The sequence below is a fragment of the Agelaius phoeniceus genome, chromosome 14 (genome assembly GCF_051311805.1).
Source record: "Agelaius phoeniceus isolate bAgePho1 chromosome 14, bAgePho1.hap1, whole genome shotgun sequence".
NCBI classification, from domain to species: Eukaryota; Metazoa; Chordata; class Aves; order Passeriformes; family Icteridae; genus Agelaius; species Agelaius phoeniceus.
The window spans coordinates 11,287,863-11,304,621 of record NC_135278.1 but is presented as its reverse complement, the minus strand read 5'-3'; the positions used below and the strand labels follow the sequence as shown (position 1 = coordinate 11,304,621).

Sequence of the window (16,759 nt, the reverse complement as noted above, 5' to 3'; positions counted from 1 at the left end):
ATTGTTTATGTGTGTCTGTGATTGCAAGGGTGTGCTCTGAAGGGTGTTGGATGTACAGTTTCATGGGTTTCATGGAACTGAAAGCCAAAAGGGACAGTTGGGTGTCTCCTGTGCCACAGGGTTTGGGCACATGGTCCAAAGGGCACTAAAGAGCTGCCTATTAGTGATGTGGATGCACCATTAAATTGTGGGACAGTGCTAGCTTCTGCTGAAGGTTTGGACAACTGAGAATAAATGTAATATTACTATTATTAGCAATCTTTGTGAAAGTAACTTCAGATGTTGTGAAATTTCGGGAAGCACTAAGCTAGAAGTCAGCTTTGGTAGTGGTGGTTTTGATCTACCTGATATGGACTTGTAGTTCTCCAACAGCTGCTGGGGAGCAGGGGGGCAGCAAAAGGAAAGAGAGGGCATGGGAAGCTGGAAGTGGGGATGGTGGGACCATGTTATACAGGACTGGAGCTGGCTGCACTGTAGATTGAAGGAAATGTAACTACAAATTTTGCTAGAAAAGCAACTTATCTGTGATTTCTGTGAGATCTAAAGCCTCCATGGGAAATTTTAGGTGAAATTTAAATTTCATAAGAACCTAGGATTTTACAGAGGCTTGAAAAAGTGCTGGAACTTCCTTGAATGTTAAATCATCTTTCATGATCATTTCTCGAAGGAGGATATTTCTCAAAAAATATACTAGAACAGCATAGATAATTTAAATATTATCTCCTTAAAATTACCTGTGTGTGAAAACCACTGCTGCAGGTTAGTGTATGTAATAACTCATTTGCTTCCCATAAATACAGCTGCAAAAAAACTCCTCCAGAACACAACTGGATTTTTAGTTCATTACCCTTACTCAAGAATCTAAAGAATTCACTATTTAAAAGTTTTATGACACATCTCTTCAAAGAAGCTCTCTGGGAACAAGTATCTTTCTGTGAAGGTATCTTGGCAAAATAAGGGGGAAAGGTCTCAGCAATTTTCAGTATCCTTCTCATATGGCACAAAGAATTTTTGTTTTGGTTGTAACAGCCCTTTGTATCTGATCATGTTTTTAGTGAACTAGCTTCAAGTGATGAAAGGTAGTTTAAGTTTTGATTATTTTTGACATGAAGGTCTTTGTATTGAAGGACGTGAATTGTGAAGAGAGATGCAGTCCTGAGAGATATAACACTGGTTTTGTCTGTCTGAACAAAGAAGAAATTTTGATAGAAAGTTTATTTGATGATTTTTTTTCCGTTTAAGAGTAAATAATTGTGATTATGAATGGCAGTTACCAGAGATCATAAAACTCTTCATCTCTGAGTGCTTTGATCCGACGTTTTGCAGTCGAATATGTCCTTTAACAATAATTGTGCCAACAGATCAATTAATGTGACAATATTGCTAAGTCATATCAAGGAAAATGAGTTTAAGAAAATTTTTTCAAGGCACAGAAGATTTTGTCAGCACAGTGAAAGAAATTAGGGGAAAGTATCATTCCCTCAGAACCAATGTTGCAGTTCATACTTTTTTTTAACATAATTTCTAATGTAACCTTTTATGCACAAATTAAATGTGTATTCCACTACACAGTCTTCAATCAGCAAATGTCAGATTAGTTATGGGAAAAGAAGTTGTAGCCATATGGAGGGAGAATGGAGCACAACACATCTTTCAGATGTTGCATTTCATTACCCTCCAAGGACTAACATGTACAACCACCATCTCTCTGGAGATGGCCTAAAAGCAGAATTTCACTCTTGATGTGACTATCATGAAGGAGAGAGGCAAGGCAAAGAAGGACACGAGAAGGGGGCCAGAGGGGGAAAAACCTAATGAAGTGCTTCAGAGGCATCAATTCCCTGCTTCCTCCAAGCACATCTTTGTCCTCTCCTTCCAGGAGATTCCGGTTCTCTAGGAGAGGATCTCCCGTGAGAGATTCACTGCGGAACAGCCAAAAGCTGTTTGAAGAATGTTTTATATGCCCAAACAAATGATCTTGATATTGTGCTGTTGAAAAAAGTGAAGGTTTGGTTATAAAATGTAGGCACAAATGTGTAAGGTGGCAGTAGCATGGAAGTGAAATTTTTAGGTCCATGTACTGCACAAAAATACAAAATACATCAATTGGGACTGTGTGGATTTGTGACATTCTCTAAAGGGCAGGAAAGCTCTGAAATGGTGGATGAATTAATCTCAAATATATATTCAGTTATTTTTTATCTCCAACAAATAATATGTGTGTGGAATCTTCATCTTAATATTTAACACATTCTTCATTTAATATTTAACTCAAATTTAATATAGTACTCATTCTTCATATAAATGAAATCATTGTTTACTGCATATTTTACAGCATCACTATCCCTGGTGGCCAGATTCCTGTCCCATTAATACCAAGTGAAGAGATAAATTGCCTTCCCTGGGTTTGCACTACAGTTACAGTCACAAGGTTTTGACCCTTTGTGTGAGGGAAGCAGCTCCTGCAGAATATGGAAATGGTTTTGTCTGTGCAGAATTAAAGGCAGGGCAGGCATCACTTGTTTGGCAGTGACAGACCACCAGTAGCTGGGATGGATCTTTTGTCCCCTGAGATTGTGGTTCCTCATATATTGGCGCTGATGGTGTTGATGTGATAAAGTCAAAATCATGACTCAAAAAAGCCCTTTTTTATAAATATACTGAGAGAGCATTGAACCTTGTCTATTGTTTATAATCCTCAAAGGGAACATGGTCTTCCTTCAGAGGCTTGTGTGTAAATTGGAAAACAGGTGAGTGGGCTTTGCCAGCTTACAGTAAAATTGAGCTACTGGGGTTACAAGGGATCTTATTTTTACTGTGGTATCTGGTTAGATGAGGAAAGTCCTGTTCCCATAGAAGTTTCATTTTCTATTCTCCTCCTGTTTTTCCTACTCCTGTCTGGAAAGTTTACATGACAAGAGGTGACCTGTGCAGAGCAAACACAGTGAGGAATGATGGTGTACTACTGTCCATTGCTCACAGGGTCACTGACACTCCAGGAGGTGACTCCTGCAGTGCTGTTTGTAGTGCACCGAGGCAGAGAACTGCAGTGTCATGGCTGCAGACCCCATAGGCAGCTCCCCAGTGCAGGAAGGGTCTGCAGGAGTGGGCAGCAGGCCAGGGAGAGGACTCTGCAGTGCTGCAGAAGTTCCTCCTTCTGCTGAGGGGTAGGAACAGAACTGAGATGCAGAACTTGCAGGTGGCACTCAAGAGAGGTTAAACATCTTGCTAACATCCTGACAACTTTTTGGGCCTTGCCTTCAGTTTCATTGAACTAATTGGATGGTCACCCTGATACTCTGTTCCTCTCCTTTCTTCATTTTGTCCTGAAGACAACTGAGCTGGTAGCACTGGTTCAGTAGGGTGCTGCATCACCAGGCACAGCTTTTCAGTCATTCAATCCAATGTAGGTAGGAGCTGCTCAGGTCTGAGATAAGCTTCAAGTAACTCCATCCTCAGAACAGAAATGCTTTCAATAGGGCTAGGAGCTAGAAAACACCTGACCTGCTAGCCAGGTGAGAAGACAGTGTGCTCCACAACAATTTGGGCTTGCCAGACAGTTGTTGCTATGCTTGATATCCCTCTGGTCCCATGAAGTGCAATCAACACTGAGAGCTCATCCTGATGACATTGTTAAAATTTTTTTATCCCTGAGTCCATTTATCAGTTTTGCTTGTTTGCTGTGGGAAAGAAAGAGTTGTGTGTGATCACTTCTGACATTTACTCACTGCTTTGAAGGCAAAGGTGTCATAATTATATTTCTATAGTGAGGTGTAAAGGCACATTACTGTCTAACTGGGGGTAGCTAAGTTCTCCTGTCCTCAGAAATGTGCATATACACTTGAAAAACAGTAGATTCTTTTTTAAGTGTAGGCTTTTTGTAACAATGGAACACCAATTAATGTATAAATAACCTCAACAAAAACAACAAAACACTTTTTAACTCTGATCTTGTGGGAAATTTCATTTTGCTTACTACTGTCTTACTAAAACATAGGAAAGAAGAGCTCTAGAGTTAACACTGCCTCATTGTTCCCAGATATGGTCAAAATGGAAAGACACATTACAGCAGGTCAGATCTCTGCCTGTCATTCCATTAAAGTGGCATATTTCTCCACTTGTCAGGTATGAAAAGCACAGTAAAAAAATTCAGACCTTCTTTGTGGTAATACTGCTTGTCAGCATCAGTATTTTATGTTATGGAAAGATCTAATAGACTCATAAAATATTGTGGTTTCAAGCTGTAGATGAGGTAATCTGTACTTTTGTGATCTAGTTTTTTTATTTCTTTTCTCATTTGTAAATAAAGGATAATATGTCCTTTGGTCTGACATCCTGGTCAGACTAAACTGACGAGATGGCAGTGGATTCAAGTGTAAGAAAGATATGCTCCTTACAGGTAATAATTGGACATGGTAGTTTTCCTTTCAGTGCTGCCAAATTCATGATAGCTCCTTCTCTCAGTAAAAGTGCAAGCATATCCTCTTAGCTTGTATTTTTCAATGCCTTTTTGAAATTAAAGCCCACAGAGGCAGGAAGGTGGATTTAAAAATGACTGAACTGCTGGGCTTAGAGGGTTGTAATCAGCAACACAGAGGCCAGCTGGAGATTAGTTACTATTTGGGGTACCCTGAGGGTCCTGGGGCTAATCCTGTTTCACCTCTCTCTGAGGGATCTGAAGGTTGTGGGATGGAGTGCAGTCTCAGCAAGTTTGCAGATGATACCAAATTAAGAGGAGTGATACACCAAGTAGTTGTGCAGATACACCAAGCAGTTGTGCTATAATACTTTGATAGGCTGATGAAGTGAGGAGAATGGAACCTCATGAAGTTCAGCAAAGGGAAGTGCAAAGCCCTGCACCTGAAAAAGAACAACCCCAGGCACCAGTACAGACCAGGTAGAGGCTCCCTGGCTGGACAGCAGCTCTGCAGAGAAGGATCTTGGGGTCCTGGCAGTCGAGCTGACCACAAGCCAGCCCTGTACTGTCACAGCAAAGAAGACCAACAGCATCCTGGGCTGCACTGGATTAGCATGGTCAGCAGGTCACTAGAGGTGACTCTTCCTTTTTACTCTGCAGTGGTGGGGCTGCATCTGAAGAGCTGTGTACAATTCTGAGCTCACCAGTGTAGGAAAGACATGGGTGTCCTCATGACAGAATTGTCATTATTGCTCTAGAAATACCACAGTGGTTCATACCAACTTAATATTAGCCAGTTAATAGCTTTAGTTCTATCCTCCAAAATTTAGGAAAAATCTGAAAAGTTAAAAATTTGTAGTTGCCTACTTGCTATAATGATGACTGATGCAGTGGAAACACAATTGTCTTTATGCTTGCATTCAAAAAATAACTCCCCTAGGCAGAAGGAAAAGTAAAATTGCCAATGGTGATTTAATTTGTCAATCGGGCATATAGGTCTGTACTTCAAGTAAGCCTGCTGCTGACCAGCAGATTTTACTTTTATTTTGAAAGCAGATACATTTTAGTTATGTTCCCTCTAGATGTTCTCCCAATTAATTTGGAATATATAAAGAGTTAATTAAAAATACAAACTTTATTTGATTCTATATCAAACCTGACATTATGATCTTTTTATCTACAAAGCAAGAATTATGTGGGATCAGAAATCTGAATTATTCATTATGGTTTCCAGCTATTTTTTTCTCTTCTCCTTTGTTCAGTGTAAAATCTTATAAGCTTTTCTTTCAGTCAAGGTGAAAGCAATATTAAGTCTCGGAAGTCAAACTTACGAAAGACATGTAGCTCTGTGAAATCCTTGCCCTGTAATCCTGGCTTTCTATTCACCACCACTATTCAATATCCCACTTTCTGTATAAGCTTCACAATATATCAGCAGTTGATGAGATTTATTTGTTATACTCCTGTTATGCTGTTATACTTCTGTTTTCCTTCTTCATAAAAAAGCTTTATCCATCACTTGGCTCCCCTGGGAGTAACACATGTCTGTGATTGTTTCTGCTGGGCTTGCTAATCCAGCAGCTCCCTTCAACATGCTGGACAGTTGGTGCAGGGTGGAAAGTGAGGGAGGAGGAGAGTTGTACTTGTTAAGATTTAGGACAGCTGTGTAGTGTGTTGTGAATTTTAAACACATTGTTAAGATCCAGTTCAATAGTTATGAGCCAATGTGGTTGATTGTATGAATAGAAATGCTGTCAGGTCACTTCTGAAAGATGCTTTATGAATTACAGCTTGACTGTAGTACGTTGGACCTCTCAAAGGTTTAATAAACAAAGTCATTTTGAAGACATGACAACAGATGAGATGAAAGTTGAGTCTGATCTATGCTAATGAGTCCTACATTTCCTATTTGCAGTGTTGCTCCTGAGGCCTGTAGCAGTTCCATGTATGTTTTTCTTACAGCCTCTGACTTCATCTGTGATGATATTTTTCTCTTAAATAAACATATTTCTGCATAGAAACGTAAAAGATTTCTTATTTGTTGTTAAGCTTAAAACCACAATTGTTGTTCTTAAGTTTTTTGTCTCTGACCTGCCTTTAAGGTGAAATTAAAATGTACAGAGAATTCAGTATGCAAATAGCATGCACACCAGATGATCTGAAGGAAGCCTGCACATTTCCACAGAAAACAAATGTGAGTGTAGGGAAGCAGATGCTTTCTACCAACAGAGTGTACATACAGTTCTCAAGAGGACCTGTACAACAGTTTATTTTCAGGCTCTGGAAGTATGCAAATTCCTACAGAATTAAATGTGAATTTAAAGGAAATGGCGTCTATTAAGGACAATACTACCCAAAGAGGCAATTAGGAACTTAATAATTTAATCAAGAACTTGAGCAGGCTCAGCAGTATATCTAAAGTCAGTAACTCAAATGTCATCTGTTTTTAGCAAAGATGTTAAATGGTTATGTTTTCTTTTAAAGTGTGGTGTTTGGAGTGTGTTTCTCTGATCATGGAGTAACTTTGTATGGTTATGTATAGATTTTCAGATGGTTCATCAAAAAGCATCATCTGTTTGCTTGAGCTCCTTGTAGGACATATACTGCAATAATAATTGTTTATTATTATGTTTACTGGTTTTAACCCAGCAGTCCTGGGTAGAATGGATTATGTCCTGACATGCATGCAACCATCACAATTATAAATTAAATTTTACTGGTGGATGTTGTTCCATTTGATGGCTGTGGGACTGGATGGATGTTTCTGAGGTTATAATCTGAAGGCAAGGGCACGGTTTTGCACAAGTGGCATTGCTGGTGAGCCAGGTGCCCTCTGTGTAGACATGGGAAGTGTTTGTTTTCCTTCCTTCTTCTGGAGTGGGGGAAGCACACAGGATGGCAGAGTTCAGGCTTGCCGGACAGTGCTGCCTCCACTGCTCCCCATTACCCTCAGAGAATCCAGCTGCTGAGTTCATCCTGCTGCCCTCTTGCCCCTTAGCAATTCCATTTAATGACTGTTTGTACAGGGAGATGCCCAAGTGAGGTCAGCCAGGGCAGGAGATGTTGCTTTATGGAATGTGCAACATAACATTTAGTGGCAATTTTGACAAAACATTGTAAGGTCAGATGTATCCATTTAGAGGCACCAGAAATGACAGGTTTTCAGGCCTTTTGGAGCCTGTCAAAAGGCAGTGAAGGTCACCGCTTATAACTTTGGGGATTTAACTTTAGACATTCATACATGAAAAGACTTGGCCAGGGTTCTTGTAGGGAACTCCCTGTACAACTTGGAGCCTGCCCAGCCCTGCTGTGCTGGTACAGGTTAATAAACACAGTGAGAGGCTGGGCTGTGTCCTGCACCTCTCCTACACTCCACAAACAAGGAACAGAGTAAACAGGAGTTTACTTTTGGTACAGTGTTACTTCATTTCAGAGCAGAAATACTTGAACTGATAACTAAAATTAACCTGGTCAGCGGGGAGGACACTGACCACAAGAGTGAATTTGCCAGGTAAGGCCATCTCTGCAAGCAGACTCTTCCCAGCCCTGTGAGTTACTCTTTGTTGTACTCTGCCCATGTGTTTGAAAAACATAAAGGACAACATCTTGTCTGTAATGCCACAGATCTGCAATACTTGTGCTGCCCATGGATTGAACATAGAAGATTATCAAAATGTTCATTCTCTGTCTCTTTTCCGCTAGTTAAGAGTCATCTTCTTACGACTGAATAATCTGTAATGTTTTTCTCCACACAGGTTGTAATCCTCGGCAAACACTCTAGAGGCTATCACTACATGCTGGCTAACCTGGTAAGAACTTTTCTTCATGGAAAGTATAGCTGCATTTTAGAGGGTAAAATATTCTGTTCAGGTTGTGGAAACTTTAATCAGGAAGTGGAAATGCATGGATGAGTACTTGGATTTTGAGAAATTGCTTCAGTAAATACTATAACTGGTATGTCATCTCTACTCAGCTTCTTTTGTCAGAAAATGTCATGTCCTCCACTAATTTTAAAGTAATTATTTATATATTTTCCAGTAAGTTCTATCCTCATAAATTAGATGCTTCTATCCTCATAAATTGTGACTGTAATTTTCTATAAACATATTTTGAATTTTAGCACTCTAGGAAAAATAATTGTAGCATGTTTCTGTATAAGTGGTAAAAAGCTGCAAATTAGAACAATTCTATCAAGTAAACCACCAAGGCTGTTTAGCCTTTCTTTTGTATTTCAGAGTGTAGGGTTGTGCCTGTGTATGTGCTGACCTACCAGGAAGAGGCTGTACATATCTATCTGTATCAGAGCTTTTTCTGGAGAGTAGGATTGCCTTTCAGGGGTGTTTCTGATGCTTTTGAAACACCATTTACTTAAATTCCTTACAAAAAGTCTCGTATCATAATTAATCCTGCAGGAAGACTCATTTTTAGGTTCTGTGCATACTGCGAGTAGAAAAATGTGAGTTTTTCCAAAACTCTCACTTTCTAGTTGGCAATCCTAATTACTCAAAGATTCTCTGTATCCATGTTTTGGTGTGATTAAAGCAGAAAAGACAAATTTTAAAATGTCCTTATTTAGTATAAGTACTGTATGACTTTAAGATGCATCATTTTGCATTATAAGAAGCAGACGTGATCTCACTGATTAGCTCGTGCATAGAAATAGAGGTTCTTATTCTGGGTTGCCTTTTAGTATGTGTAACCATTGACATTCACATAAACATGACTGTAATCAAGTCATACTAATCAAAAAGACTCCAATTTACTGCCTCAGGTATAAATAACAACAGAGTGGGAGAGAATCATCCCGTTCTGCTTGCACGTGACATGCTGAGTGATGCTGTTATGGAGAACTGCCTAGCAAGAGATGGAGTGGTTTTCTTTCCCAGCCCTGAACCATTGTGTTCACTTTGCTGTACAAATGGGATTTGAGGTCCTTGACCAGTTTTCACCATGATTAGGACAAAAGAGGAAATGGTACTTCAAGTTCCCCTGCTGTTTTCTTTCTGACTGGCAAATATTACCTACCACATTGCCACAACCCAGAAGGGAAGTTTTCTATTGCAATAAACAAGAAGATGTTTTAAATTCTACTCTATGCCACTATCAAAATCCTAATTGTGATAGTAGTTGTCTCCTTGGTAGAATATTTCAGATAACAAGAGGGACATTAGGCAGTGTCCTTTGTGCTGCACTTGTAGCAGGTAAAACTGAACCAGAGGAAAGTGGCTTTGGATGACAATGATTCTTTTTTCTCTACACGTGTCCTCCCAGGGTTTCACAGACATTGTTCTGGAGAGAGTAATGCATGGAGGTGCCAACATTACTGGATTCCAGATTGTTAATAATGAAAATCCAATGGTTCAACAGTTTCTACAGCGCTGGATGAGGCTTGATGAAAGGGAATTCCCTGAAGCCAAAAACTCACCATTAAAGGTATTTATTGTAACCTATCAGTGATGGACATGATATGCTTTTAACAATTCTTTGGGAGTTTGTAACCTCAGATATGTGTGTGAGTATGATACAGATCCCCAATGAGAATATGTCACAACATTCACTGCCCTTCCAGAAGAAAGAGGCAGAGGCTGTTGCACCAAGTGCCCACCATGGTGGGAGCTCCTCAGAAGCAAATCCTGTCACTGTGCAGTGGATATCAGAACTTCTAATGTGAACTTCTTGAGTTAGTCTTGGGCTGAATATGGGGGCTAGTTAGGTTAGATTTTAGATCCAAAATGTGGATTACTAGTCCATTTTAATGGTAATAGAGAATTTCACATGCAAAATGAAGTAGCTCTGGATTCACTAAGGAGCCACTGCTGCCCTCCTAGGTACTGCTGGCAGTTACCCTCATAATCTAACCCTCTGTTTTGTACCACTGTCCTTTACTTAAATAGTCTGGCTATTAAAACTGGAACCAATACAATTTTTCAAAATTTTTTTTATTAAATTCCCAGATTCACCAAAACTGTCACAGATTAGATTAAGTAAATACACCTGTTATTAGGAAACCTGCAACCTATTACTATCTCACCCAGATTTTTTTCTACCTCAGCATCTCTTTCATAGAGGGGGGATGCTGTTCACTGTCCTGTGAAGGAGTGCATCAGGGAAACTCTGTCTAGGCACAGAAGTCATAAAATCTTCTAGGAGCACTGCATATTAGTAATGTTCCTTCTTTCTCTTCTTCTTTCTCTTCTTCTTTTGGTGGGATCTGTTTTTTTTCACTGCTATGCATAGGTGAATGAAACCTGGGTATGGTAGTATACACACTGGTATCTTAAGGCAGCCAAACCTAAAAACCACTGCCCTGACAAGACAGTTCATGTCTTTCATGCTTGATTTGGGAAGGATGCATGCAAATTGATGGAACAGATTTAGAATTCAAAATTACTTTGATAAACTGGAGTAATATCTCAGTATGAGTAAGACAAAGTTCAGGAAAGCATTAAAATACTAGATAGGAAGGAAAAATCTATTCCTGTTCCATGCATGGGGGGCAACAGGGCAGGCAGTAGCCCTGGGTTGGGCTACAGACAGAAAAGGAGCTGCTTACAAGGGTCTGCTCCTTCTGGCAGTGCCATTCATTAATGACTGGTGCCATTTGGAGATACTGTTCCTGGCATCATGACATTTCTGTGAGGGAGGAAAATTTTCTTAATCCCACGCCTTTCTGGCATTTCAGAGGAAGCAGAGGAAGGCAAACAGAGGCCCACAAAAACCGGATTAGTGTATTGTGGCCTGTGGATTAGGACTTAGTCCTGCTTTCTAAAGCTTTCTAGCCGTGATGCACAAGTGAAGATAAGTATCATACTAATCTTAAAAGCTCTGAAATATACAAAGTTAACCTGCGATGATTTTATTCCACTTGAAAGCAATTTACCTTGAGGAAAAAATTATTCTCCCTCCTTAAAAAAGAATCTTAAGTATATGGTAGAAACACAAAGATTACATTACCTTTCCACAAATGTACAGCTCATTATAGAAATGTGCACAGTGTTTGTCAATCTGACAAAAAGCATACTTAAGAATTGATGTACAATATTTTTGATTAGGAAATAAAATTGCCTAGAGATTAAAGTCCTGATGTTTAATTTATTCTGCATTTTATCAGCCTTTCCCTTCTTTCTCTCTTTTTTCTCTTTGCATGCTCATGCATTTATAAGTAGAATTCAAATAAAGTAGAAAATTAGATAGCTCTCTTGGCATGGCTTGGAAGGGACTGCATTAAGGTTACTGACAATTGACGCAGTCTGCTGAAAAAATTATCAATGTGTAAGTTTTATGTAGTGCTAGATTGGACAGCTAATACAAGACTTTTTTTTTTAATACAGGAACAAATACATTAAAATTACTGTCCAGTTCTGTGTTATTGTCTGGATTGTGACGTATATAACCTTTGTTAACTTTCTAAAAGAGGAGAGAGTGATTATTGCAAAGCATCACAGGGAGAGGTAAAGGTGGGCAGGATCAGAAGAGTGCCTGTGCTGTACAGTCAGAGCAGGAACCACCACCCACTCCCAGTGAGTTTAAGCTGCTGTCATTTAAAGCTCAGTGAAATGTCTGCTCTATCACCTTCTTCACAGCCCTACCTTTGCACTCCTTTTTATGACACAATTCTCTGGATCTGCACATGCAGACACACCTTGTTCTGTGAAGAGTTCCTGTGGCTTGTGTCAAACTGAAGAACTTGCAGTAAGATAATACTGAGTTATAAGAAATGCAGAACCTCCAGTTCTACTATTCTGCCCTACAGGATAAAATTAATTTCTGAATATAATAAATCTTGTTAGAGAGTAGCTGAACATGCATCTGAAACTTGGATTTCTGCCTTTCTAACTCACACGTGGGCAGCAGGTCTTGTGGCCTGAGCTCCAGCACGAGGTTCCTTGGGAGGCAGAATCTCTATGGGACCACAGACAGCCAAAAGAAGGGCAGGTGCACCTTCTGTTCTCCATTTCTTTCTTTGTTCTCTTACAAATTATGTGGAGGAATTGAGGTTCACTTACATGGGACTTGAAATCTGCTCTTACAGACTGAGTATGTTCAATTGCTCCCAGCAGGTCCATGCTGAAAGGGTCTCCTCTACACAGAGCCTGGAATTACAGGTGTGCTGTAATGCCAGTGGAACCCAGGGGTGTCGTATACAAAGCCAAGGCCACTCTAGGAGGGAAGAACTTTCAGACAACAGATACATATGGAAAAAATACCAAAAAAAAACCCTCTTTGATGACATTTTCTAGGTGATACTAACTTTATAGCATTGGGGTGTGTCACCAGATAACATGCAACAAGCAGTGAATGAAGTTGACAGCAACAAGTTAAGTTGTCTGGGGATTTTGTTCCAGAGCTGCTGTTCCCCAGAGCTTACCACCCTCTGCAGATTTATCATGAAGTAAGGGAAGGCAGATGGTGAATTACCAAGGTGATGTAATTCCTAAAGTGTATTTTGTGATTACTTGCTTGTATAGCTGTTTTCTAAGAAAAGTAATCTTATCTATTCCTTGCCACAGATGCTACCTAATCAGGGCTGTGATCCAAACAGAAATGATTTATGTTAACTTCAAGTCAAAGCTCTCTTGGCAATCTTGTTACAAACAAAAAACATACCTAATGCAAAAACTCAAATATGAGCTTTCCTTTGGTATCAGTATGGTCCAGCATGGAATGGCAGACATTTGTAGTAAGCTCATCTAGATGAGCAAGTTTCCAATTAAATTGAAATTGTATGCAGCTGTGAACTGGTATTGTTATTTTGCTGCTATATGCTATACAGAATGAAAATATTTTTAATTTGTTAATTGGAATAGGTGGAATTGTTACAAAGCACCAGCTGAAGGACAGAGAGGAAGCAAAGGGTCCACAGTTGATAAGACCTCATGGGGTCAAATTTGGTTTTCAAAGTACAATTCATCTCTCTAGCTTTCTGGAGACAGGAATACCTCTGATTTTTCCAGCTCCTGTAGTGATATAAATTATTTTAAAGAAGGTTTAAATCCACTTACTGATAAAAAGAAACTCCCTATATGGCAATGTGAATTTGGCTCACTGGTAATTTTGGGTCCATGGAATTTTTGCTTTATGTAGCCTTGCACCTCATCTCTGAACAGTGACAGCAGATCAGTCACCAGCCCTGAACAGCAAGCATGATTCTCCTGTTCTAACAAAGAGGAGGACTTGATGTGATGCCTGGGGCAATTCTAAAATTGCAGTTTGTTGCTGTATTTTCTTTGTGTCAATTGCAGTACACGTCTGCACTGACCCACGATGCAGTGCTGGTGATAGCTGAGGCTTTCCGGTACCTCCGAAGGCAGCGTGTGGATGTCTCCAGGAGAGGCAGTGCTGGAGACTGCCTGGCTAACCCTGCAGTGCCATGGAGCCAAGGAATTGATATAGAAAGAGCACTGAAAATGGTAAGGGCAAAGATAACAGCTAGAGAGCAACAGCAGCAATTCTGTAGTGCTTGTGTCCTACTCCAGGAGCACAGAGCTTCTGTGCTCACACAAACAGCTGCAGCTCCTCAGGGGGAGCGAAGTAAAAACAAAGTTAATGAGGAACTTCAAAGGATGGATAAAATATATTCAGTAGAGGGTAAGGTGTAGCATACTAGCTCTCAAAACTTTGGCCAAAATCCCTGTGGTACTGATGCAGCAGCTGCCTGATTGTCCCCACCAGAGCACCTACAATCCCCCAGCTCCCCTGTAACACCCCAGCTCCCCAGGAGAGTAAGCATGAGCCATTTTGCAATCAAACACACACTGGGGGTTTGTAAAGTCAGGGTGAGCCTGCAAATCTGACTAACAGAACTAGACTGGGTCTTTGGTACATGTGTTGTAATTCTTTCAGGGACAGATGTGTTTGTGATCTTAAATGCACGTGTGCAGTTTTGATAATTTGCCAGTAAAAAGTCAACTCAGGTTGGTTTAAAACAGTGGAGCAATTGTTGTTGGTCATAGCAGTACTGATAGATATCAGCACCATCCTGAACCTAGGAACAGTTTTGTCTCCAACCACTTCTGATTCCTGGCATAACTTTGCACTCAGCCAGATTACCTTCTGCATGGCCAAATTTTATATCCTTAACACTAGTTATGGCATGGGATCCTACCTCACTTAAATCTCTAGTATTGTTGATTTTTTAACTCTTTTTAGTCTGCTATTTGTGTTAAAGCAAGTGACTACAGGAAAAACTGGATAATGTTTTTGTACATACAAAAGACAAGGTTGCTGCTTTTAATGTGGCTCAAATAACTCTCAAACAAACCTGTTAGCATTGATTATATTAGACAGACAGAGCTGGACACTTATAAATAGTCACTCTGCAATTGCCTCCACATGCTGCCACCAAAAGTGTTAGAGTCCTGGCAAGCCTTCCTGCCTCGGTGCAGCCGGGTTTTGCAAAGTGCTGAGTTTTCCCACCAGAGAAATAAATTAAATTTGAAGCTAAAAGGTGTCCAGTGCAGGAAGCTCATGTCTCAATGGGCATCAGGATGGAGCCAGTGGAACAAGCTCTGTGGGACACCCAGTCACTGCTGTGCTAAGGTAGCCAGACAGCTTCCAGTAAATGCCAGAGGCAGGCACAGCAACTCACATCTGGATGCAACTTATGTGTCAACTACCCTACAAATACATTTGCTCAGTCCACAGTTGATAAGACCTCTTGGGGTAAAATTTGGTTTTCAAAGTGCAATTCATCTCTCTAGCTTTCTGGAGACAGGAATACCTCTGATTTTTTCCAGTCTCTGTAGTGATATAAACTATTTTAAAGAAGGCTCAAATCCACTTACTGATAAAAAGAAACTCCCTATATGGCAGTGTGAATTTGGCTCACTGGATAATTTTGGGTCCATGGAATTTTTGTTTGATGTAGCCTTGCACTTCATCTCTGAACAGTGACCAGCAGATCAGTCACCAGCCCTGAACAGTTTGCCTTTGACTAGTCTAGCACCTCTTCCTGTAACTTCTACAGTTTTTGCTAAATATTAAAGCTAATTTTCCCCTGCTGAAGTTTGAGACTGTTACCTTTTCTGCCTGAGATGACAGCTTGTCAGTGTTGATAAGTGATAAAGGAAAATGCCTCACCCTTTCATACAGGGAAATAAGAAAGGCTTTTTTTTGAGACAAAGTACTTTATACTTCCCCTTCAGATGATTCATGTGAGTAGGTAATGATAATGACTTACCGTCTGTACACCCATCCATCCTGCCTGAGACCAAAACCCCATAAGCAGTAGAGACAATTGTCTGTGCTCATTCAGAGAAGACATTCGTTCCTTTCTTCTACACTGGGACTGATCTTAAAATAAAGCACTTCCCAGAATGAACAATGAGATGCCATTCTGGTCTGTACTGCAGATCACTCTGTGCCATATTGTGAGGGCTTTAACTGCACTAATTGTTGCTTGTGCTTTGCTGATGCTCCATTCTGTACCAGTGAGCCCAGCGTGACCAAGCATGGCAGGATCAGTCTTTCTTACATTTAACATACCTGCAGGGCTAATTTCATTTAAATTCAGCTCACTCTGGCTCACTCTGAGTCACCAGCTGAGTGCTAACAAATATTTACAGCTGGAATTCGAGAATGGGGACTGGGGTTGTTTTGAACAGTACAATTGGCTGTGTCAGAAGCAGTACAAGTCTCTTACATAGATAAAAAATAAAGTGAATCTTTTATTAAAATACTTTTCTGTTTATTCCCTCAAGGTGCAAGTTCAAGGAATGACAGGGAACATCCAGTTTGACACCTATGGGCGGAGAACAAATTACACAATTGATGTGTATGAAATGAAAGCTGCTGGGTCACGGAAGGTGAGCTTCAAGACATGGATCCAGATTTCACATCATCTCAGATATTTATTCCAGCAAACCAATGAAATTCAAAAATACCAGAGATGCAGGGTCCTGAGGAGTGCCCCCTTCATGCTGTCTTCCCTATCCCAGGAACCTTGTTGCATTCAGTTCCTGGACTAAACCACTCACCCTGCTGAACATCTTCACTGGTTTCCATGTCATCTTCAAACACAACTTTTTCCCTTTAAACCCTTCTGGAGCTTTTTCACTGCCAAGCATAATACCTGCTGTCATGGTCCTGTGCTTAGTCCTATCTTCTAAATTCCTCTCCATCTTTCCCTCCCTCTCCATATTGGGCTTTAGAGCCACAGTGAAGCTGGAATCAGTGAAACCTTCTGAAATGAACAAATTAAGTTTGGTTTTATTTAGAATTTCATAATAATTCTCTTGTCTGCTAAATAAAGGATAATCCTAAGAGGGATAGTTGCCTAGATTGGTGTTACAAAAGAAGTTTAAGGCAGATGTCCAAAACCATTAGGTAGACATGGTCACAAAA

General features: G+C 40.2%; 1 protein-coding gene across 6 annotated transcripts in view; it reads left to right on the top strand.

The window, feature by feature from the left end:
* GRIA3 (glutamate ionotropic receptor AMPA type subunit 3) overlaps positions 1 to 16,759 on the top strand; it is a 142,482-nt gene that overhangs the window by 72,935 nt on the left and 52,788 nt on the right. For all 6 annotated transcript variants that reach the window (XR_013184216.1, XM_054641326.2, XM_054641325.2 and 3 more), the window contains exons 5-8: positions 8,173 to 8,226; positions 9,689 to 9,850; positions 13,660 to 13,827; positions 16,117 to 16,221. Coding sequence is in view for 5 of the 6 variants with exons in the window: in XM_054641326.2 (XP_054497301.1) it covers positions 8,173 to 8,226; positions 9,689 to 9,850; positions 13,660 to 13,827; positions 16,117 to 16,221 (489 nt within the window). In the remaining variant the exon portion in view is untranslated. The remainder of the gene's footprint in view (positions 1 to 8,172; positions 8,227 to 9,688; positions 9,851 to 13,659; positions 13,828 to 16,116; positions 16,222 to 16,759) is intronic.